General features: G+C 36.2%; 1 protein-coding gene across 1 annotated transcript; it reads left to right on the plus strand.

Moving 5' to 3' along the window:
• Positions 1–16,274: 16,274 nt before the first annotated feature.
• On the plus strand, positions 16,275–16,946 carry LOC147505930 (uncharacterized). The gene has a single exon (XM_086605650.1). The coding sequence runs from the start codon at positions 16,275–16,277 to the stop codon at positions 16,944–16,946; it is 672 nt and encodes a 223-aa protein (XP_086461776.1).
• The last annotated feature ends 2,017 nt before the right edge of the window (positions 16,947–18,963 follow it).

The following is an 18,963-nucleotide window of genomic DNA, read 5'->3' on the forward strand; positions in this document are numbered from 1 at the left end:
CTAGAAACTTCCTTGTGAACATCTACATGCTTCATGTTTGGGTGATCTCTAAGGAAATCCTCAAGAACGGTTGCAACCCTTGGAGCTTTGGCTTGTACATACAACCCGATTCTTTCCATCAGCCTCACAAGTATGAGTCCCCACATATTTTCTTAAGTTCACAGTATGGTGGTCTGTAGTGAGACTACATGCCACCTTCCTAGGGCATCCTTTAACCATTTCTTGATCTGAATGGTCTTCACCAATACAATAAATTATGTACCTCTTCTTGTCATTTTGCTTTTGCTTGAAACTGAATATGTCTTGTATTGCCAAAGTCTTAAGAAATTTTCTACATTATTTCATTGACTTCCATTGCATGCTAGGTTCTAGCTTGTTTTACATCTTAACACTTTGGTATTGTTCCTGGTACAAGTTGCTTGTGAACTTCCCAAGACTATTAATCACATCATCAACTTCTTCTTCAAGATATGTTGTTTCATTCACCAAGTCATTAGCAATCAATTTGTAATATAATCAGCATGTTCATCATCTTCTTTAGGTGTGAAATATTTATCTTCATCATATCATCAAATGATTGAGTACTTTCATATCTAGATCTCATGTCCACACATAGTCCACTAGCCTCAAACTTCTGAAAGTACCTTCTAGGTGCATCTTCGATCATCTTCACTCTCATCATTCTGTACAACATCTTCACTCACATCACTCTGTATTGCATCAACAAATGCTTCTCCAATTTCAAATAACTCAGCAAACTCATTCACAACATCTTCTATAGTTTGTTTTATCTCTTCATATCCATCTTCACCTTGATTAGTGTTCTCAGTTGTAGGACTAATGTGAATTGTTTCATTTAGAGGGTTTTGGACTACCATTTACAATGATATGGGGTTTTGAAAATGCTGTTTCACTAGAGTGGGTTGTTTATGTTTCTTATAAGGCTTATTTGGTTTACTATGGGCTAGATATGATGTTCAATATTGAACTCATACACCTAAGGCCCATAGTAAACCATTTAACAAGCCTTACATTGAACCCCTTTCACAACCTAAATGGTAGTCCAAAACCCTCTACAAATGCAATTAACACCACTAATGGGAACATCACCCCCCACAGGTTTGTGAATATCTTCAATGAGCCTCATATAACTCATTTCATCCCTATCTAACATAAGATGAAACTGAGAACCACCATGATAATCTAGATATATCTTTCATTCTACCAGACACTATTTGCATCAAGAAACCATCATAGTGTATCACAAACTCTCTCTGACCTCTTAAATGTGAAGCCATCACATAATCAATTGCATACATACACAGCATGCATATAAACACAAAAAACATGTATACAAACACAGACATCATAATTAAATAAGGTTTAACAATAGCAACATGCTAAATTTGTAAATATATATATAGAATTAGAGACCAACCAATTAATTTTTTTTAACGTTCAATATGAAAGCCCCAATTTGTTACAAGAAATTGGGGTTAATTTATGTACAAAGTAAAAATCGATCCCTAATTTGACGAAATTAAAGCCCCATTTTATATGGTATAATTTGGGCTAATCTATGTTCAATTTCAAAAACCCCCAAATTTCAAAAGTAACCATAGTTACAAAACTACCCTTCAGTAATTTCTAGGGTTTGGTCCCCACATTCCTTAATGTATTCATCACTTTTCATGCATCACACCAACACAACAAAATTACATGCAACACTAACATAAAGGTCGTACCTTTCCACACACTTGATCCAACACACACTGTTCCAACGAAATCAAAAACTTCCTACTCATAAATCAAACACACTGTTTTAAAGGGTACTGATGTTTTAAATTTGCTTCACTTGTACTGATGAAGTGATAATATAATGAGTTGAAGAGGAAATGAGCTGATGAAGTGATATGATGACTTGAAGAGGAGTATGGTTTTGGAGTGGGCTGGAGTGAGAGAGACAACAAGTTAGTTAATGAGAGAGACGAAGGTTTCATAAGCTTTAAGAAAGAAGGATAACTTGTGTAATTTTTCCGCGTTCTCCATCACATTCTCGTGATATGTAAAATCCCCAAACATTTTAATCCAAGTCGTCAATGTTTGTAACATAGATACTTGTTACGTGGACTTTTAAATCGATATCATCGAAACGAAATTTGTATTGGATTTCAAAATTGAAATTTTACGAAACTAGTATTTACGAGATTCATGCACAACTCACGTAAAGGGTAAAACTGCCACTTTGAAAATATGCTTGAGCAGTTAAAAGCTGACGCTGAATACCATATTAAAATTGGGACCAAAATTGAATTAACCCTAAAGTTATGGTATGTAATTATTGGCAAAAGCCATCTAAGTATATGTTACAGCAGCTTTACAGTAAGACTAAATTGCCTAGATATTTTGAAATTCAATGGGCCAATTTAGGATTGTTGTGAATTTTTTGATAATAATCAGAGTTAGATATTGTATGATTCAAAAAACCATTTTATGTATTTTTGCATAATGATGATACTAAAAGTGGCTAACACATATTACGATTTTATTCTCAGCTGGTAACTATCGCTTGATGGCCTAATGATATACGTAGTTAGTATAGGAGGTCAGATTTCATTAAGAACTTTTTACCTACTAATATGTCAGGTCTTCTCTTAAACGGATTATCCGTTAACGGACATGGTGTTTTGGACAGCTTATTTAGTGTCTTGAATAATTTATATAGTGTCTTGAACAGCTTTTTCAGTACACTTATTACATGGTCGTGGGCAAGACACTAAATACGCTGTTCAAGACACTAATAAGCTGCGTCAAGACACTATATAACATGTCCGTAAACGAATAATCCCTTTAAGAGAATTCCGGTACCTACTAATTAGAAAAGGGGAGAAACTACAAGTAGATTGCGATGTTCCTACCAATCCATGATGATCTATCTTGCCATATCCTTGTCCCATCCTTCAATAGAAACTATCATAGTGAACTTTCGGTTCCATAGGAAAACAGGTAGCTCCTCCTGGACTAGGAATATAATCTATTTTCATGGATATGAATCATAAGAACGACGAGGAATTTTCACTTGGATGCGCTCGACAGAAAGTTGGTCAGAATACTGAACCAGCAGAGGACACAAACGCCGATAGATATACAGACAGAAAGTTGGCACATATACCGATATACGGCAATACCATACCACAAAAGAGTATAAACACATAACAGGGCACGAATGTGATATTGATTAATTTGGAAGCTAAGCCGGACGAGCATTTGTAGGCAAACAATCAGACGCTCAGAGCTAAACCACAAGATGTTTTTTGTTTTTGTTTTTGTTTGGTAAGGTGTGAATGTATTGCTATGAAAAACATGTACATGTGTTGCGGAAGTGTGAAGCACCTAGGTGTTTCCACTCCCAGATAGACTTGATCTGGTACCTCCCATTTATATACCCATGGTGGTTTGCCCCTCACACAGAATAGTGCTATTCACATCGATTCTAGTTCCCATATTTGCTGCTAAATCGGCTGAGAAGTTGACCTCTCTCCGTCTGTGAGTAATTCTGCATGAGGTCATTTTGCTCACTGCCTCTCCACGCACCTAGCTTTGAGTTGTGTATACTGCATGGGACATCGCCAGTCCCAAATGCCACCACTGCTGCTCTTGAATCTGACTCTACATACCCAGAGTTGATGCCAACCTCTTTGAGCTGCAATCTCAACACTCTCCAATATGGCTAGTGACTCAGTCATATAGTTTGTCGTAATGCCCAAGTGTCTGCTATAATTAAATAAGTAAAAACCAATCCCATTGAATTTCGAAACACTGCACCAGCCCCAGACCTTCCAGGATTTCCTTTGGATTCCCCGCCTATATTAACCTCGATCTCATTTCCTTCAGGGAGCATCCAGCAGCATTCCCGGATCCTTGGAGCCGCTCTCAACCTTGGTTCAGCCCCCATAGCCTTAGGGAGTCTGACGACTGATTGTTGTGTACTCCAAGCTTTGACAAGTGCAAGGTAGTCATTACTTGACTCCTTACATATTTCTTACAGAAGTCTATGGAGGCAGTCTTCTGTTCATAAAAAAACAACTTATTTCTATCAACCGATAGAGCTACGATACCACTAACAATTCAATAAAAAACGATCGTCTCTTAAGAGGATTGATTCCCAGTTGCTGTTATAGGAGTTGTACCACCTCTTGGAGTTGTATGTCCTCTTGAAACAAAACCAACTCTAACACTTTGAGAAGCAGAAGTTCTCACATTACTTGTATAAGTTGCAACTTCGTTCCCCTTCTCGAGTTATTCTTCTGTGACTACTAACATTTTGTTGAGGTGCAACATTTTGAGTTGGTGTAGTCATTTCTTTTTTCATTCACTTCTTAATCCAGCAACTCGAAAGAATTTACATTCTGCACTATGGGATCAATTTGTTTCTCCCTTGCATAAGTAATATATACAATAGATCGACCTAAGAGTTGATCAGAAGCTACCGTTAAGTTGGCTCCATTCTTCAGCACAATTGTCAACCACATTGATAATTTCAGTTACTATTCAGCTCACTTGTTTTTCTGCTTGATTGTTTACCATTAAACTTCTTGACTGCCCATACAGAAGAAACTTTGGATACACTGCACAAAGGTTTGCTTTGTGCCCAAACTTTTTACAGTTCGTAATTTATGGGTACTCTAGATCAAGGTCTAGTTCCTTTTCTCCCATCTTAATCTAGATATAGAATTCCTATAATCGTGATCTACTGGAAATTCAACACATAACTTAGCAAAACTAAGTCTTTGTTTTAGTTTTGTGGCTAGATCTGTACACATTGGATTACCGATCGAGCTCGCAATATAGCTAAGCTAGCCCTCTTTAGGTAAATTCATCACTTTAACCCACACAGGCAGTGTCTTAATCTTGGATTTTTGAGCTTCCACCTCCGGTGACCACTGCCTGACCACAGAGTTTTCCAGTGATATATACTGGCTCATCTTCCGCTAGTACTTGTCTCATATCTTCCACCAAATTAAACTTCAAATAAAATAACTCTGTCGTTTGTGGTAATGGAGTACCCACCTTCAAAACTTTTAGGGGTTAGGCAGACCCCAACCTGCGTATATTGATGTTAAAATCTTTGATACAGTTCACCTCTGGCATCCTCACTCACTATTACATACAATCTTTCATCCAGTGGAAGCATGCCATACATTATACAGTAGTCACTCATGTCACAATTCCAAGCTATATAATTAGCTGCCCTATTGCTTTCTCTGTAAATATGTTGAGCTCAGCATGAGAATGAGCCACTGCTTTTGAACTCTAGTGAAGCCTATTTAGAGGATGAGTCACATGCTAACATGCGCACAATTGAAGGAGTGACAAGTGCAGATAAGAGTCATCGACATAGAGTTTTACCGATAAACCAACTGCCGAATAGTAGAGAACGAGATATGTATGAAGGGTTAGTTGCTAGATGTGAGGTCGTAGAGGATGATCGATCGATCTCTCAGAGAATGAGAGAATGAAACTGATCAGTTCTTTGGAGATAAATTAAAGTAGGCCTAACACTTGTTTTGCCTAAAAACTCATCAAGCCATGTAGCGTGTTCTGAGGATCAAAATCAATGGACTACTGTGAAACCAAAAAAAAAACAAAAAGATTCAAGAGTGTGCATAAAGACAAATAGAGCCTACGTTTGCAATGATGAAGAAGGTAAGTAGCTAATGTAAAACAAAAAGATGAGATGTCTTGAGGACTACACCAAAGAGTACTGGGACGATACTTTGGAACTCACTTCTTATGTGTGCTGCGCTTGCAAAGGATTCTTTTGCAGCTATGAGAAAGCGCAGAATCATCTTAGGAAAGATCATCATATCCTAAGATTGTTAAGGAAATAATGACTAGGAAGTATGATTACTATCTCTACTTTTTTAGTTTTGAATGTAACATGGTTAGCGTACTATACGTTAGGTTTGAAGCTTGTAGTTTTTGTTGTGTCTTTGTGTACCTATTTTTAATTAGGTTTGAAGCTTGTAGTTTTTGTTGTGTCTTTGTGTACCTATTTTTAATGATCTAACTCTTAGGGAGGATTTGTAAGGTTTAACTTTTTGTAATATAACATGTGGGGTGGGGTCTGCTTAACCCTAGCTTAATTTTTCAAAAAAAAAAAAATGTTGCACCTCTACCGATCGATTGCAATGTGAGCATGAGACCACTATGACTTGTAATACATTCTCACAATACCATGGCACTGTCCCCTTTCCTAGTATGATGTTAACTACCTTAATAGAGTCGGAGTTAATGACAACCTGTCTGACATTGATTCCTTCAGCTACCTTAGCTTCTCTGTTTTGTTAATGTTTCCTTGGCTGGCACTAGCCTCTCCTGCTAATAGTTCTGTCAAATTCTAAAATATAAGATGCATGGGCAAGGGGTCGGCTTGTATACAAAATTCTCTCAGTGCACTCGATGTTGCTAGTCTCCAAGTCATAGTGGATAACCATCTAGGTTCAGTGTAACTGAATCCGAATCTCTCCAAGGTTATGTCCATCCTTTGCTATTACAATCTCAATACTGTCAATGCTAAAGGATCTTGATTGGTGTCCGAATTTTGTAAAACACTGCCCAAGCCTGCTTGACCCCTCCCCTCTCCCTCTCTCTTTTGGAAGCACCATCACAGTATATATTATCATTTACCAAAACGATTAGTTGGTCAGCTTTTACGCTCCTTGGTTTTGCTCGCTTTAGCCTAGTCGATCTGGATTCAATTCCAAAGACTTCAGGATTTAAGGTTATCTTTACTACAGAAATTCTCTTAAATGGATTATCCGTTTAAGGACATGTTATATAGTCTTGACGCATCTTATTTAGTGTCTTGAATAGCTTATTTGGTATCTTGCCTATGACTATGTAATAAACGTAAATGAAAAAATTGTAAAAACACTATAAAAACTGTTCAAGACACTAAATAAACTGTCCAAGACACCACGTTCGTTAACTGATAATCCATTTAAGAGAAAGCTTGATATATCTTTACTAATTAAACTCAGTATTGTCATTATTGTGTGAAATATGTTCTTCCTTCTCAGTCTTGTGCATTCTGAAAAACTAGGTCTCTTGTCTTAAAAGACGAGCCTATTCCTGTGTTGCCATAGAGTCACCACAGTACCGGCCTGCAGCTGGTGCATTATATTCCAAGTGTGCTTTACAGGGTGCTGCAGTTTGTAGTCATGTTACATGCTTCCTTCAATGTTCTCAAAGTGACCATACTAAATTTACAAAATATTTTTTAAGACGCTGCCAAGAAAGGTGTGTGGATCGATTCTCTAGGGTTTTGACACCGGTGATACTACTCGAGGTTAATTGTTTCGTCGATTAAGGTTTCACGCATATTAAAGACTAATGACAGAAAAATACAATGTATGTATTTTGCTGTTTTTTACATTACATACAATATATTTTTTTTCTTGCCTAAAAATACATTGTACTTTCAATTTTTTACCATCAATACAATCGGTTAAATTCGATTGCACAACACGTGAATTAGCCGTTAAAAAAGGTTATGTGAGTTGACTGAGTTCCATACCCTTCTTATTTTACTTGTATGACCAAAATACCCTCAAATACAAATCGAATTTTCATTATGCACCAGAATAGAAAACTAGTATCTCCTCTCACAAAATGAAATTGTACTGCCACAAATGGAAACACTAAAAATTAGTTGAACGGCCTAGCTCTTTAATAGACTCCGTTAGCAATCCATCAATATGATAAAAACTACATGTGTTTCTTAGAATAAATCAATTGGTGATCTTAATTCCAGAAATCAATTATATATCTACTTCTATGCTAGCTAGTAAACACTTAGAACACTGATCCAAATCAAGATTGCCACAAAAATGACAATGTGATTGAGGCTTCACTGTATTGTACAAAGACCTTAATGATGGATCATCCCGATGGAGATTCGAGCATAATTTTCAATGAAGGAAACAATGGGGTCAACAACAACAACTTCTAATATCTCCAACAAAGTCATCCCTAAGAATCAATTGCTCACCGCCTTTTGAAATCCACAATTCACAGACGCGTAATCGAATTCGGGAAATACCCATAAACGATATCAATATTCAACACCCTCCTTTCATTTAGATGGAAGAACACTACTAATTTGAATCATAAGAGCCTTGCAAATTCTTTATTAAAATTACCCAATGTACTCATCTTATCACTTAAAATTACCCAATGCCCTCATCTTATAAACTTAAAAATCCAGACAATATAAACTTATAAAATTGTTGAAAATTTCATAATTGAGAAAGCAAAAGAGAAAGTTCTTTGAATTTTGCACAATTGAATCAATTTGTGGTCACGAATCACTATGAAACAAAATATCATCACACTTTTGTAGTTGCAATGATCTTGTATTTTTCTATTAGAGCATTTTAGTCATATTAGAAAAGAAGTGCTCAAATAGGGAAAGAGTGTTGGGGATGAACTCACGTAATTTTTTTTAATGGCTAATTCACATGCCGTCAAATCAGATTTAACGGATTGTATTGATTGTAAAAAAATGAAATTACAATATATGTTTTTTAGGCGAGAGAAAAAATACATCGTATTTAATGTAATAAACAACAAAATATGTTGTATTTTTAGGTCATTATGTTTATATTGAATTAGGTACATATTTTGCTAGCATTTCTATTTCAAGGAATACATTTTTATTTTTTGCTTTAGCGGAGGCACATTATGTCACAAACAAGGCAAGGCCGGTGACTGTGGACCGATGGTGCTTAAACGGAGAAAACTAAAAGATAATTAACTTCGAAAGATTGAACATACCTTCTATATATCATATTTGATCGCTAACCTCAATCCATGACCCAAGGGATGAGCCTGGAGTAGTTCTCTCGTGGTAAAATACTTGAAGGCCTTGAAATGGACCTTAAATGTGTGTTGGAGATATTGCCGGGGATCATGACGCTGGCCTATTGATCCAAGGGAGATAATACAAGCTAGCGGTTTGAGTACAAAACCTCCCAACTTAATTTCCCAATAACTTTCTTATTGAAACAAATTAGGATGTTGTATGCAGCCAAAACACAATAGTAAAGTAAATTTCTGAAACAGAATAGAAAAGTATGTAGAATTCGAGATAATTTTTTTTTTTCGATAACCTGTAGAATTCGAGATAATATAATCAGTAAGAATTGCGTAGAACCCCAGTAAAAAATGCTGACAAATTCGTTTATTATGAAATCCCACTTTCTCACCAAGACACCAACAGCAAAAATAAAAACCGTTGGTAGGTATAAAGCACCTCGATTATTCCATAACAAGATCTGAATTGATGTTCTGAACCTTGTTTTTGGATCATAAATTAGGAATAATTTTTTTTTATCAATTCTTCTGAAGGGTTTAATGATATCAATCGCTGAAACTTTAAACTGCAGATCGAAATAATCACATACAGTCGGGTTCACTTAAAAGTTCACAGCCAAAGTCGAAGAGATAACAGATATATAGATTCATCCATCATCAGCCCGGCCTATATTACAAAAGCTAAATCAAACAAAGACATGTCTCAAACAAATGTTGTTCAAACAATTTCTTATATTAACTTTGGATTCATACCAACATTAAAGATGACATTCATGAAAAATACTGTCTGCTTCATCACAAAAAGTTTAAATTAACTGAAACATTAATTTTATTTGATAGGGGTCAATTGTTGATAACATAGTACCAACATAGGACCTTTCACTAACAAGTTGAGACAAGGAAACAAAAACACAAAATAAAACCACACTCAAACAATGCATAATCAAAACAATAAAACAGTCTGTTTGTCATTCCTAAGGACGACCAAGCCTAAGACTAGTGTCAACTCGAACATCTGGACCATCTCCCAACCTCAGAGTCAAGTCCAGTTTCTTTCCAGGCTGCATGCTGGACGAACCACCCACTTGATTTCCACCCCGCCAGTTCTCCCCAAGCAAATCTACAAATGCCCGGCCATTGAGCTCATTATTGACTCTTTCATTAGCAGCTAAGACAGATGATTCACGCTTACCTTGAGGAACCAGTCGAGTATTCTGACCACGAAAAACTGGAATATTTGGTCGGAAGGACAGATTCACCTTGGTCCTCAAAGCAGCTTGGAATCTCTGGGACACGATTCTCTCAGTAGTAAGTGGGTCTCTCAATGGTTTGGCTTGAACAGTTGGCACAGATCTGGAAGCTTCAGACCTAGGTCTGGCTCCTAGAGGTTGGAAATTCGGCTTGTCACTCACTGGTGAGAACTTTGGAGGCCTGGCTGCCAGTGGTCGAAAATGAATAGGCCTGTTCCTCACAGATGGAGAATTAGTAGGCCTGCTGGCTCTGACAGGTTCAACAGTCGCCATGGCTCTCGAAGGTTCAGAACTCGGCATGGCTGTCCGAGGTTCAACCACAGGCACGGCTCTCAAAGGTTCAGCATTTATTGCATCAGCATTCAAAAATTCCTTGTTCGGCTCGATACCCATGGCCCTCAAGAAATCTAGTGGGGACACTCTATTAAAATGTCCCCAAGGCGATGCATTGAAAGGTTTAACACTACGCATGGCTCTGAAAAACTCCATCGGCGTAGACCTTCCATTCAAAGGTGCCACAGGCGCTGTATTCAGAGGCTCCACAGCAGGCAGCGCGGCATTCAAAGGTTCAAGTTCCGCCTGCGCTGCGTTCGAAGGTTCAACAGTTGGCGCTGCGCTGGAAGGTTTAACAGCTCGCCTAGAGGCCCGTTTAATTCTCTGTTGTTGAGCTTGACGTTTCCTCTTCCTTACAAGTTCTTCAGTTAGGACCCGTTTAGTTGACTCTTTCACGTGGATATTCGTATGGCCAGCAACTGACTGTGAGCTGAAAAATACTTTGTGACAGTAGCGGCAAGTATAAAGTGCGCCGAGGAGAAGTCGTTGATTGAATCTGTTTGTTTTCTGTTGGGGAAATTTGAGTAGCATTACTGTTTGTGCTGGAGGCAGGTTGGCTGGAGACAGCTGAAAGCACCATAGCTAGATTGATGGAAAGACAAAATGCAGAAAACAATTCAATAAGAAAGGAATGAGAGTGATGGATGAAAGCCTTGATTTCATGCTCTATTTATACATGGTTCTTTCCCATTTTTGGAAAGGGGAAATCTATTTGGTGGATTGGAAGAATATTCATATCTTTTATGAATTAAAATCTGTTGGCTATTCAATTTCATCTTTTTAATTTTTATGCGAGCTTATTTGGTTATGTCATAACTGATAATACAACTTTTTGTGCCATGTCACATTTGTCAAGATTGCATTGCATAACCAATTGCTCTTTTTCCATTGACAAAATTGCACTGAATTGGCAAGGAAACGATTTTTTTCAATTAGAATGGGAAAGAACCTTTGTGAATTTAATGATATGGCTAATTAGGTGTCTGATGATTACTTAAAATGGTCGTTTTAAAATTATTATTAACGCCCTACCAAATATGCCACATGAATGCCTTTTGAATTTAAACGTGTTTGTTGGGGCCAAAACCAGATTGACTAGTGGTTCGTAGACAACGGGAGAAAATCTCAGAGTAATTGTGTAAGATTCTAAACAATCTGATTTTTGTCAATTTTATCATGTCTTTTTTTTTTTTTTTCCTTTTTTTTTTTCCCGATAATCTTCAATTTTATCATGTCAAATATTCCTTTTGTATTTTAAAGTAAACTGCAGTATCTCAGATCGCTCCACGTAATCCAATAAATTGGGGATTTCCCTCCTAAATGTTTAGCCTAAAAAGCATAATATCCGATTTCTATTTTTCGCAAGACAAAAGATTGGAAAATGATGTTACTCGAGCCAAGGCCCTCTTAGGCATGCCCAAGGCCCAATAAAGGGCAAGGGCTCATCCTTGTCCAATTCACCAAAAAACAGTTTTCATTATGAAGTTTTCAAATGGTAGAGGCTAGATATTTTTATATCTATTGAAGATATTCGGGGGTATAGTACAAAATATCCCGATATATCGTGATATTTGGGGATATTTATTCAAATTTTAGAGAAAGATATATAAATATCACGATATGTTCAGAGATATATACGACTACAAATATCGGCGATATTTCAATGATATTTTGTGATATTTAGAGATATTTGGTGATATTTTGTGTATATAACAATTTTATTTAATATTTACCATTATATTTTAAATAAATATAAATAATGTATCATGATATATCAAGAAATATCTACAATATCTATGATATTTGTCGATATTTTGGATATATCCACGATATTTGCATGTGAAATAATGTCAAATATCTCCAAAGAGGGGGATATATCTATGATACATATCCAGAAATTGAATATCGATAAATACCCATATCCTGATATTTTGTACTATGTTCGGGGGCATGTAATAAGCAAATTCCAATACCTAAAAACTATTAAAAGTTGATTTAGAGTCGTTGAAGGAGTTCCTACTAGTAATGCGATCATAAACAAACAATTTATAACCTATCAGTACGCGTATAGTATTTGGTGGCATAGAAATGAATGTAGGATGAACAAGCTTAAATCTAATGTGCAATTCATTCTTATTTTTGCTCATGAGAATTGGTATATATACGTGGGAATCTTTTACATATGATTGATCTTACTATTGATACAAGGCTACCTCAAACTTTTGAGAAAAATTGGATTACTCTACTACCAAGGTGGATCAAGATTAACTTTGCTGCTAGTTTTACGAAGCCATGAAGTGTGCTTATATTGCTGTGATTGTCAGAGACCATTGTGGCATGGATGGGAGTGGCGCCAAAAACAAAAATGGTTAGGTAGAGTTTGCAATGGAGGCTCACCTCATTTCTATTGAAGTGGCACATAAACTATAGCTCAAAAGTATCATCATAGAAGGAAATGCTAAAAGAGTGATTAGTGCTATGTATATATGGAAGGGAAGCACTCATCTTTGGAATGGAGGCTTAGATCCCTAGTAGTGAAGGGGACATAGTAGGAGCCGCAGTTAGGAGGTTCAGGGCTCAGGAAGTTGGGGAAGCAGAAATGGGTGCAGCTGAAGTGGCAGCTCTGTTGGCAAAGCAGCTCAGCTATAACCATTATGTTTTGGAGGGTGACAATTTGGAGGTGATGAAGGTACTTCAAGGATCAGACTGTCCTTGGCCCTTGGAAATGCTGAAGAACTCTATAAACTCTATTGTTCTGAATTTTAGTTCATGTATCTTTAATTGGATTCGTAGGAGTTCAAATGGGGATGCAGACTCCCTAGCTAAATGGGCTAACCATCAGCTGGGTAGTTCTGATCTTCCGAAGTGTATGGTGGTTGTTTTTTGTGTTCCAGTTCACCTATAGGTGATTATATATAATCTAAGTAGTATTGCATCGGAAAAAAAGATCCCTAGTAGACAATACTTTGGTTAATTGTTGTCATTTTGATGAATGTAAGCTAAGATACACCTCGAAACTTGCAAACTATAAGTCCTACAAAAGTACAAATTGTGCATGTGGGCAAAAGACAATGACTTGATTGATCCATGTGCCTTCTCCGCTTCTATTGTGGAGGCGTGGAACAACTCTAGTTATTAATGAAGTTCAGTTTATCAAAAACAAAAAGAAAAGGAAATTACAACATAGGCCATCAGTGTTGTGAATAGATATATGGCTAACGATCCTTAGCTGACTGCTGACCAGTTTTGTTTTAATCTGTATCGAGCTGATCGAAATACATGTATAGTAAACATGTGCTTGAATGTAAATCGATGTTATCTAGTTAAAAAGAGTCGTTCCTTAAAAGAGTCTGTGAGGCACTGCACAATGAGATGGGATCGTACTTGATTGAAGATACATATAATTATTAATGATGATATATAGCTCGCACATAGCAAAATGCTATATTATCATTAGATGTTTCTAGAGCAATCTCGAAGGAACAGTCATCCTCCCGATCGTCTTGATCTTTAGCTTTTATGACTTAGGTTTCAGAATATTCTTGCACAATGGAGGTACAAGAGGGAAGGTGTGTTTTGATTTGTCATAACTAGATTTTTTTTTGGGCCCGCTCAACTAACGGGACAGTTTTATATATTTTTTTCATTTTATTATTATGTATCAAAAATCTTATTTCCCAACTATGTTGAAACTCATACAGTAAATTAATTGATCAAAGTTTCCATAGTCAATAATTTGTTATGACTATTAAACAAAGTTACAAACATAGAGCGCTTAGCAAAATCCATTAAAAAGTAAAAACTTGCGCTCTTGGTTATCAGTGTGGGAAAGACTGGCACGAAAGAACTCCACTGCCATTTCCTTATAACACTTGCTGCTTCTAACCCCAATAACTGTAACATTTTGACCCACTAAAGAAAACTATTAATTATATCTCTTTGCTTCCACTTATACTTGTAAACGACATATTAAAATGATATTTTCATATATGAGAAGCCACAATTGGTTTTAATCTAATGGTTCAATTTAAGTTTGTTTTTCCCTTATTCGAAAAAACTACAAAAGAGAACCAACCTTAGAATACTTATTTTTTAGTATTTAATCTCAAAATACTCATTTCGTCAAATAAAATTAATTAAGTACAAAACAAAATTTAGTTGAAATCTTATATGTAACTAGTAGAGCTTATGCATCAAAATCGATTAAACAGAGATATGGAAAGAAAACCAGATAAAAAAACAATTAATTATATCTCTTTTTTGCTTCCACTTATACTCACATTAAAATGATATTTTCACAAATGAGAAACAATGGTAAGTATATGAAAAAATATCATAAAGTGCAATATATATGTAATATATGTACTATGTAGTACATTACACAGCAGTTGGGCAGAAGCTAATTAGGATTTATGTAAGCACTTTTCAAAATGAAATTGCTAATCTAACTCCGTATAATTAGTTGAAAGTTAACGTATGGTAGTTGTTTAAGCTTTATCAATTTTGTTTGGTGTGTTGTGCTTTAGCAGTACCACAACTTTTATGTTGTTATACTTCTTGGTAGCTTTAGTATCTGAGAGTTTTGGAATATGCAATGCAACAATCACACAACATAATAATATATTACATAGTTTTGGAAGCTGATGCATGCTGCTTAATTTTCAGAGAAAATATATATAGCACCACTTTTTAAAATTGTTTTATAAGACATACCAGTGATAAATGAAAAACCTTTTTGTAGCATAAGAACTCTGTTTACAATAGAGTTGCCTTACAACCACATACAATTGTTGCCTATGTATTAAAGCACTATACATATGCATGGATTCGGACAAAAAAGGATACAAAACTTCTTATGAATAATACACACCCTTAACACTATTGAAAAGTGGTTGGCACGAATTTTCTTGTGTGAATTGGCATATCGGACTCTCGTAGTTCCAGCAAACAAACTGCTCCAGTGCTCCTTAAAGACTCATAAGTCATATCCATCAAATGACATATACTTATTTTTGGGGCAGGCCATCTGAAGTTCATCTTCATGATGCTCCTCTAAGAAATTAGCTATGAAAAACCTACAAACACATGGATTACATATTACTCCAAATAATTCCATTAACAAATCACTAAAGCTTGAGCACCACATCCGAAAAAACGGTTCCAAGTATGCATTTTAATGGTGTTTATGGCTAACCTGTACCACTATACTGGTGTTAACGAACTTCTTTGTTTTTTCTCAAAAAAAGTGATTAATCATAATACAAAAGTTACGTTGCGTATCAATGTAGGCCTTCCAAAATAAGAAAGTTGTGTTTCCGTGTCTGCAATTAAATCATGATATTGGTTCCCACTTTTACCTTTATAGCTTATGTTTCCTACTAAGACTTATCTAACTCACCTTAGCAATCACCCGATCAATATACATCTCTCTGACCCACTAAACATTCCAAGGATTATCTCCTTGTTGCAAAAATATATTCTCAGACACCACATTAAGATATCATCTATAAATTATCTTATTAATAATTGTCTATCAGCTTATTAAATGAATCAAAAAGTTGAAACATGAAACATGTGTAGAAATTAATATTGGCTACTCTGTAATCATCTCAACTAAAAAAATAGTACTGAGCATCTTTAGTCACCCACTCAACCAAATACCTGCATGTGAGAGCTTGAAATTGTGGACATGGCTAGCTGCAGGCTTTCTTATTCAACAACCTCTTCCAGGTTTTAAGGAAGCAATTCTTCTCTCTAAGTCTTGGAGCCCGATGATGAAACAAATCTGGAACTTAAGGCGGGGTGGTGGAAGCAATGGTAAGCTTATGGAACACGAGGAACAAGGTGTACTTTAAGAGTAAAGAACTCAATCTTATGGACTGTAAACAGTTTGTTAAAGCTCAAATCGTATGCACCCATCACCGGAGTAAAGTTTGCAATGGGAACAACAACTGGGAAACACTAGTTCTGACGAACTGGGCAGTAACTCCAAGACCCAAACAAGCACCTCAACTGAAGATATGTGTTCGGATTCCTCCAGAACTAAACATCATGAAGCTCAACATCGACGGGGCGGTGTTTGGGAGTCCCGGGCCTTCGAGCATTGGGATATGTTGCAGAGATTCTGAAGGAGAGTTCATCTTCACTTTTTGCAAAAGACTAACAAATGGTACTATAGATAGAGCTGAAGCTTATGTAATTGTTGAAGGGATTGAAATAGCTATCAGTAGAGGCTTCTATCATCTTTGGGTGGAATCGGACTCTCTCTCAATTGTGACCTCTTTCAGTTCAGGAGCAATACTATGGGAATTACAATCAAGATGGAAGAGATGCAAACAGAAAATCACATCGATCATGTTCACTTATAGATGGAGGGAAGCCAACATATCTGCGGATACCCTTGCTAAAGCTGGAGTTGTTCTTCCCGTCGACGGTTTTCTATTTTTTGTAGGAAAGCCCGCATGGCATTTGAGCAATTTAGTATAATATGTTAATGCCTCCTAGATAGAGATATCTATGGATGGTTATGAACTTGGAACTGAGAGATTGCTCCGGCAAGATTTCATAACCATTCTTTTGTTTTTTCTTTAATATATTTTCACCTTACCAAGCAAAAAAAAAATAAAAATGTGAGAGCTTGAAATCAAAGGATGCATCAAACATAATGACATATCCTGCATCCAAGTAATAATTATTGTCAGTGAGACTTGAGAGGTTGATAGTTGCAGTAAGCCATGACAATACCATTTGTAATTCTTTAATGTGTTTCACTGAATGGGTGCCTTTAAATGAAATAATTTTTTGTTAAAAGACTTACAAGTATTCGTAATTAAGCATAGGATGACACATAAGACCCACTAAAGACTAACAATAACATTAGTCATTGATCAGTAGATTATGTACTTTCCCTTTAATAAAATTTCCTTTACTAAAAGAGAAAAAAACGAAAACGTTAATAGTATATATATAGTCTATATATGACTTGCATGACACTACAAGAAAAATGACTTTTGGCCACAGGTACAGATGAGCTTTAGCCACGGTCATAGGCTGTTGCATACTAACCACGGGCTTTAGCCGTGGCTAAAACTTTTGACAGGTGTGGCCAAAGGTCGGTGCGGTTTAAGTTTACTTGGGTTTTTGGCCACGGACCAAAAATTCTACGTAATGTAAACTACTCTCTCGAGGTTTATCGAAAATTAAAAAAACAAAAACAAAACAAATACTCTGTCTCCGTTTTCTTCCCTTCTCCTCTCTCACGGCTGACGCAGACACGCCACTCCCCTCTCTCTCAGGTAATCTTTTCTATGTTTTGTTTTCTTCTTTTGCTAATCTCACTTTGAACATCTCTAAATCATTATTTTTTTGAGAAAAACTTCGTCTTTAATCACTAGGTTGTTATTCGTTTTTCCCCTCATGTCTCTCTATCCCCTCTAACAATTCTTGCTTTTTAACCTGAGCTCTTGATGTGTGTTGCTATTAGTGGAAACTTATAATACTGTCTCCCAGATATAAGAGACCTTTGGGCGGTTTGCTGACGTGAGTAGAATCGAATGGCATTGCTTGACTCTGCATAATGGCAGATGCCAGTGAAAACCCACCCTGATCGTAAACCCCTTTTGTTTAAAGTTACTTGATGATAAACTATGCTATATAACTATATAAGCAATGGTTCAGGGGGAAATGAAAATAAAGGAAATATTAAATGAGCTGATTTTTGCAAGGATGATCTCCATGGCAGGGAGATCATTTCGTCAAATAAGTAGCCCCTGATTCAAGATCTAGTCCACTTTTGGGGTGGAGTGGCTCTACCCTCTCATGTAAATGTTGTGAGATGGTTGAAGCATGTTTTGGGTAGGAGATTGAAGTTATATTATACATAGAAACAGAAAACTTTGCATTTGTTGTTTGTCGTTATACTCACTCCATAAAAACAGAAAACATGTCTATGAAAAAGTAGTGTTTACCAATTTCTATGAAAAAGTAGTGTTTGTAAGGTTTGTTTTGTTAAAATTTAGTTTAAATTAAATAATATCACTCATGGTTTATGATATTTGTTGTGAACAGGTCCGGATTATTGTTTTTTTTTCATTTACATCAGGTGAGTTTTTCTCCCATCTCTGGTTTGGTGTTAACTTGAAATGGGGTTTTTCTAGAAAAGTTGAAACTTGTTTTGTTTTACTTATCTTGGTTATAGATACTGTTAGTACTGATTCTATCACCAAATGGGGTTGTGTTATTGTTATATGTTAGTCCTGATTCTAAGTTAAAATGGGTTTGTGTTGGTCGTTTGAGTTTTTTAGGTATAACTAAGTTCAATAAAATCACATTTGTTTGTTATGTGACTTACTAGATGATAGATATTTGCTACTTGTTGACGGATGTACTTGCATTATGTTCTCTATTTATTATATCTCATGTCACTTAAGGTGCAATTCAGAAATGTTAATTGCAGTAAGTTGTAGTGTTGATTAGCTAAGTGTTGGGCATTTTTATGGAATTC

Source organism: Coptis chinensis, chromosome 4, assembly GCF_015680905.1.
Source record: "Coptis chinensis isolate HL-2020 chromosome 4, ASM1568090v1, whole genome shotgun sequence".
Taxonomy (NCBI): domain Eukaryota; kingdom Viridiplantae; phylum Streptophyta; class Magnoliopsida; order Ranunculales; family Ranunculaceae; genus Coptis; species Coptis chinensis.

Coding starts and splice junctions, on each gene's coding strand:
- LOC147505930 (XM_086605650.1), top strand. CDS start 16,275: ATGGTAAGCTTATGGAACACGAGGAACAAGGTGTACTTTAAGAGTAAA.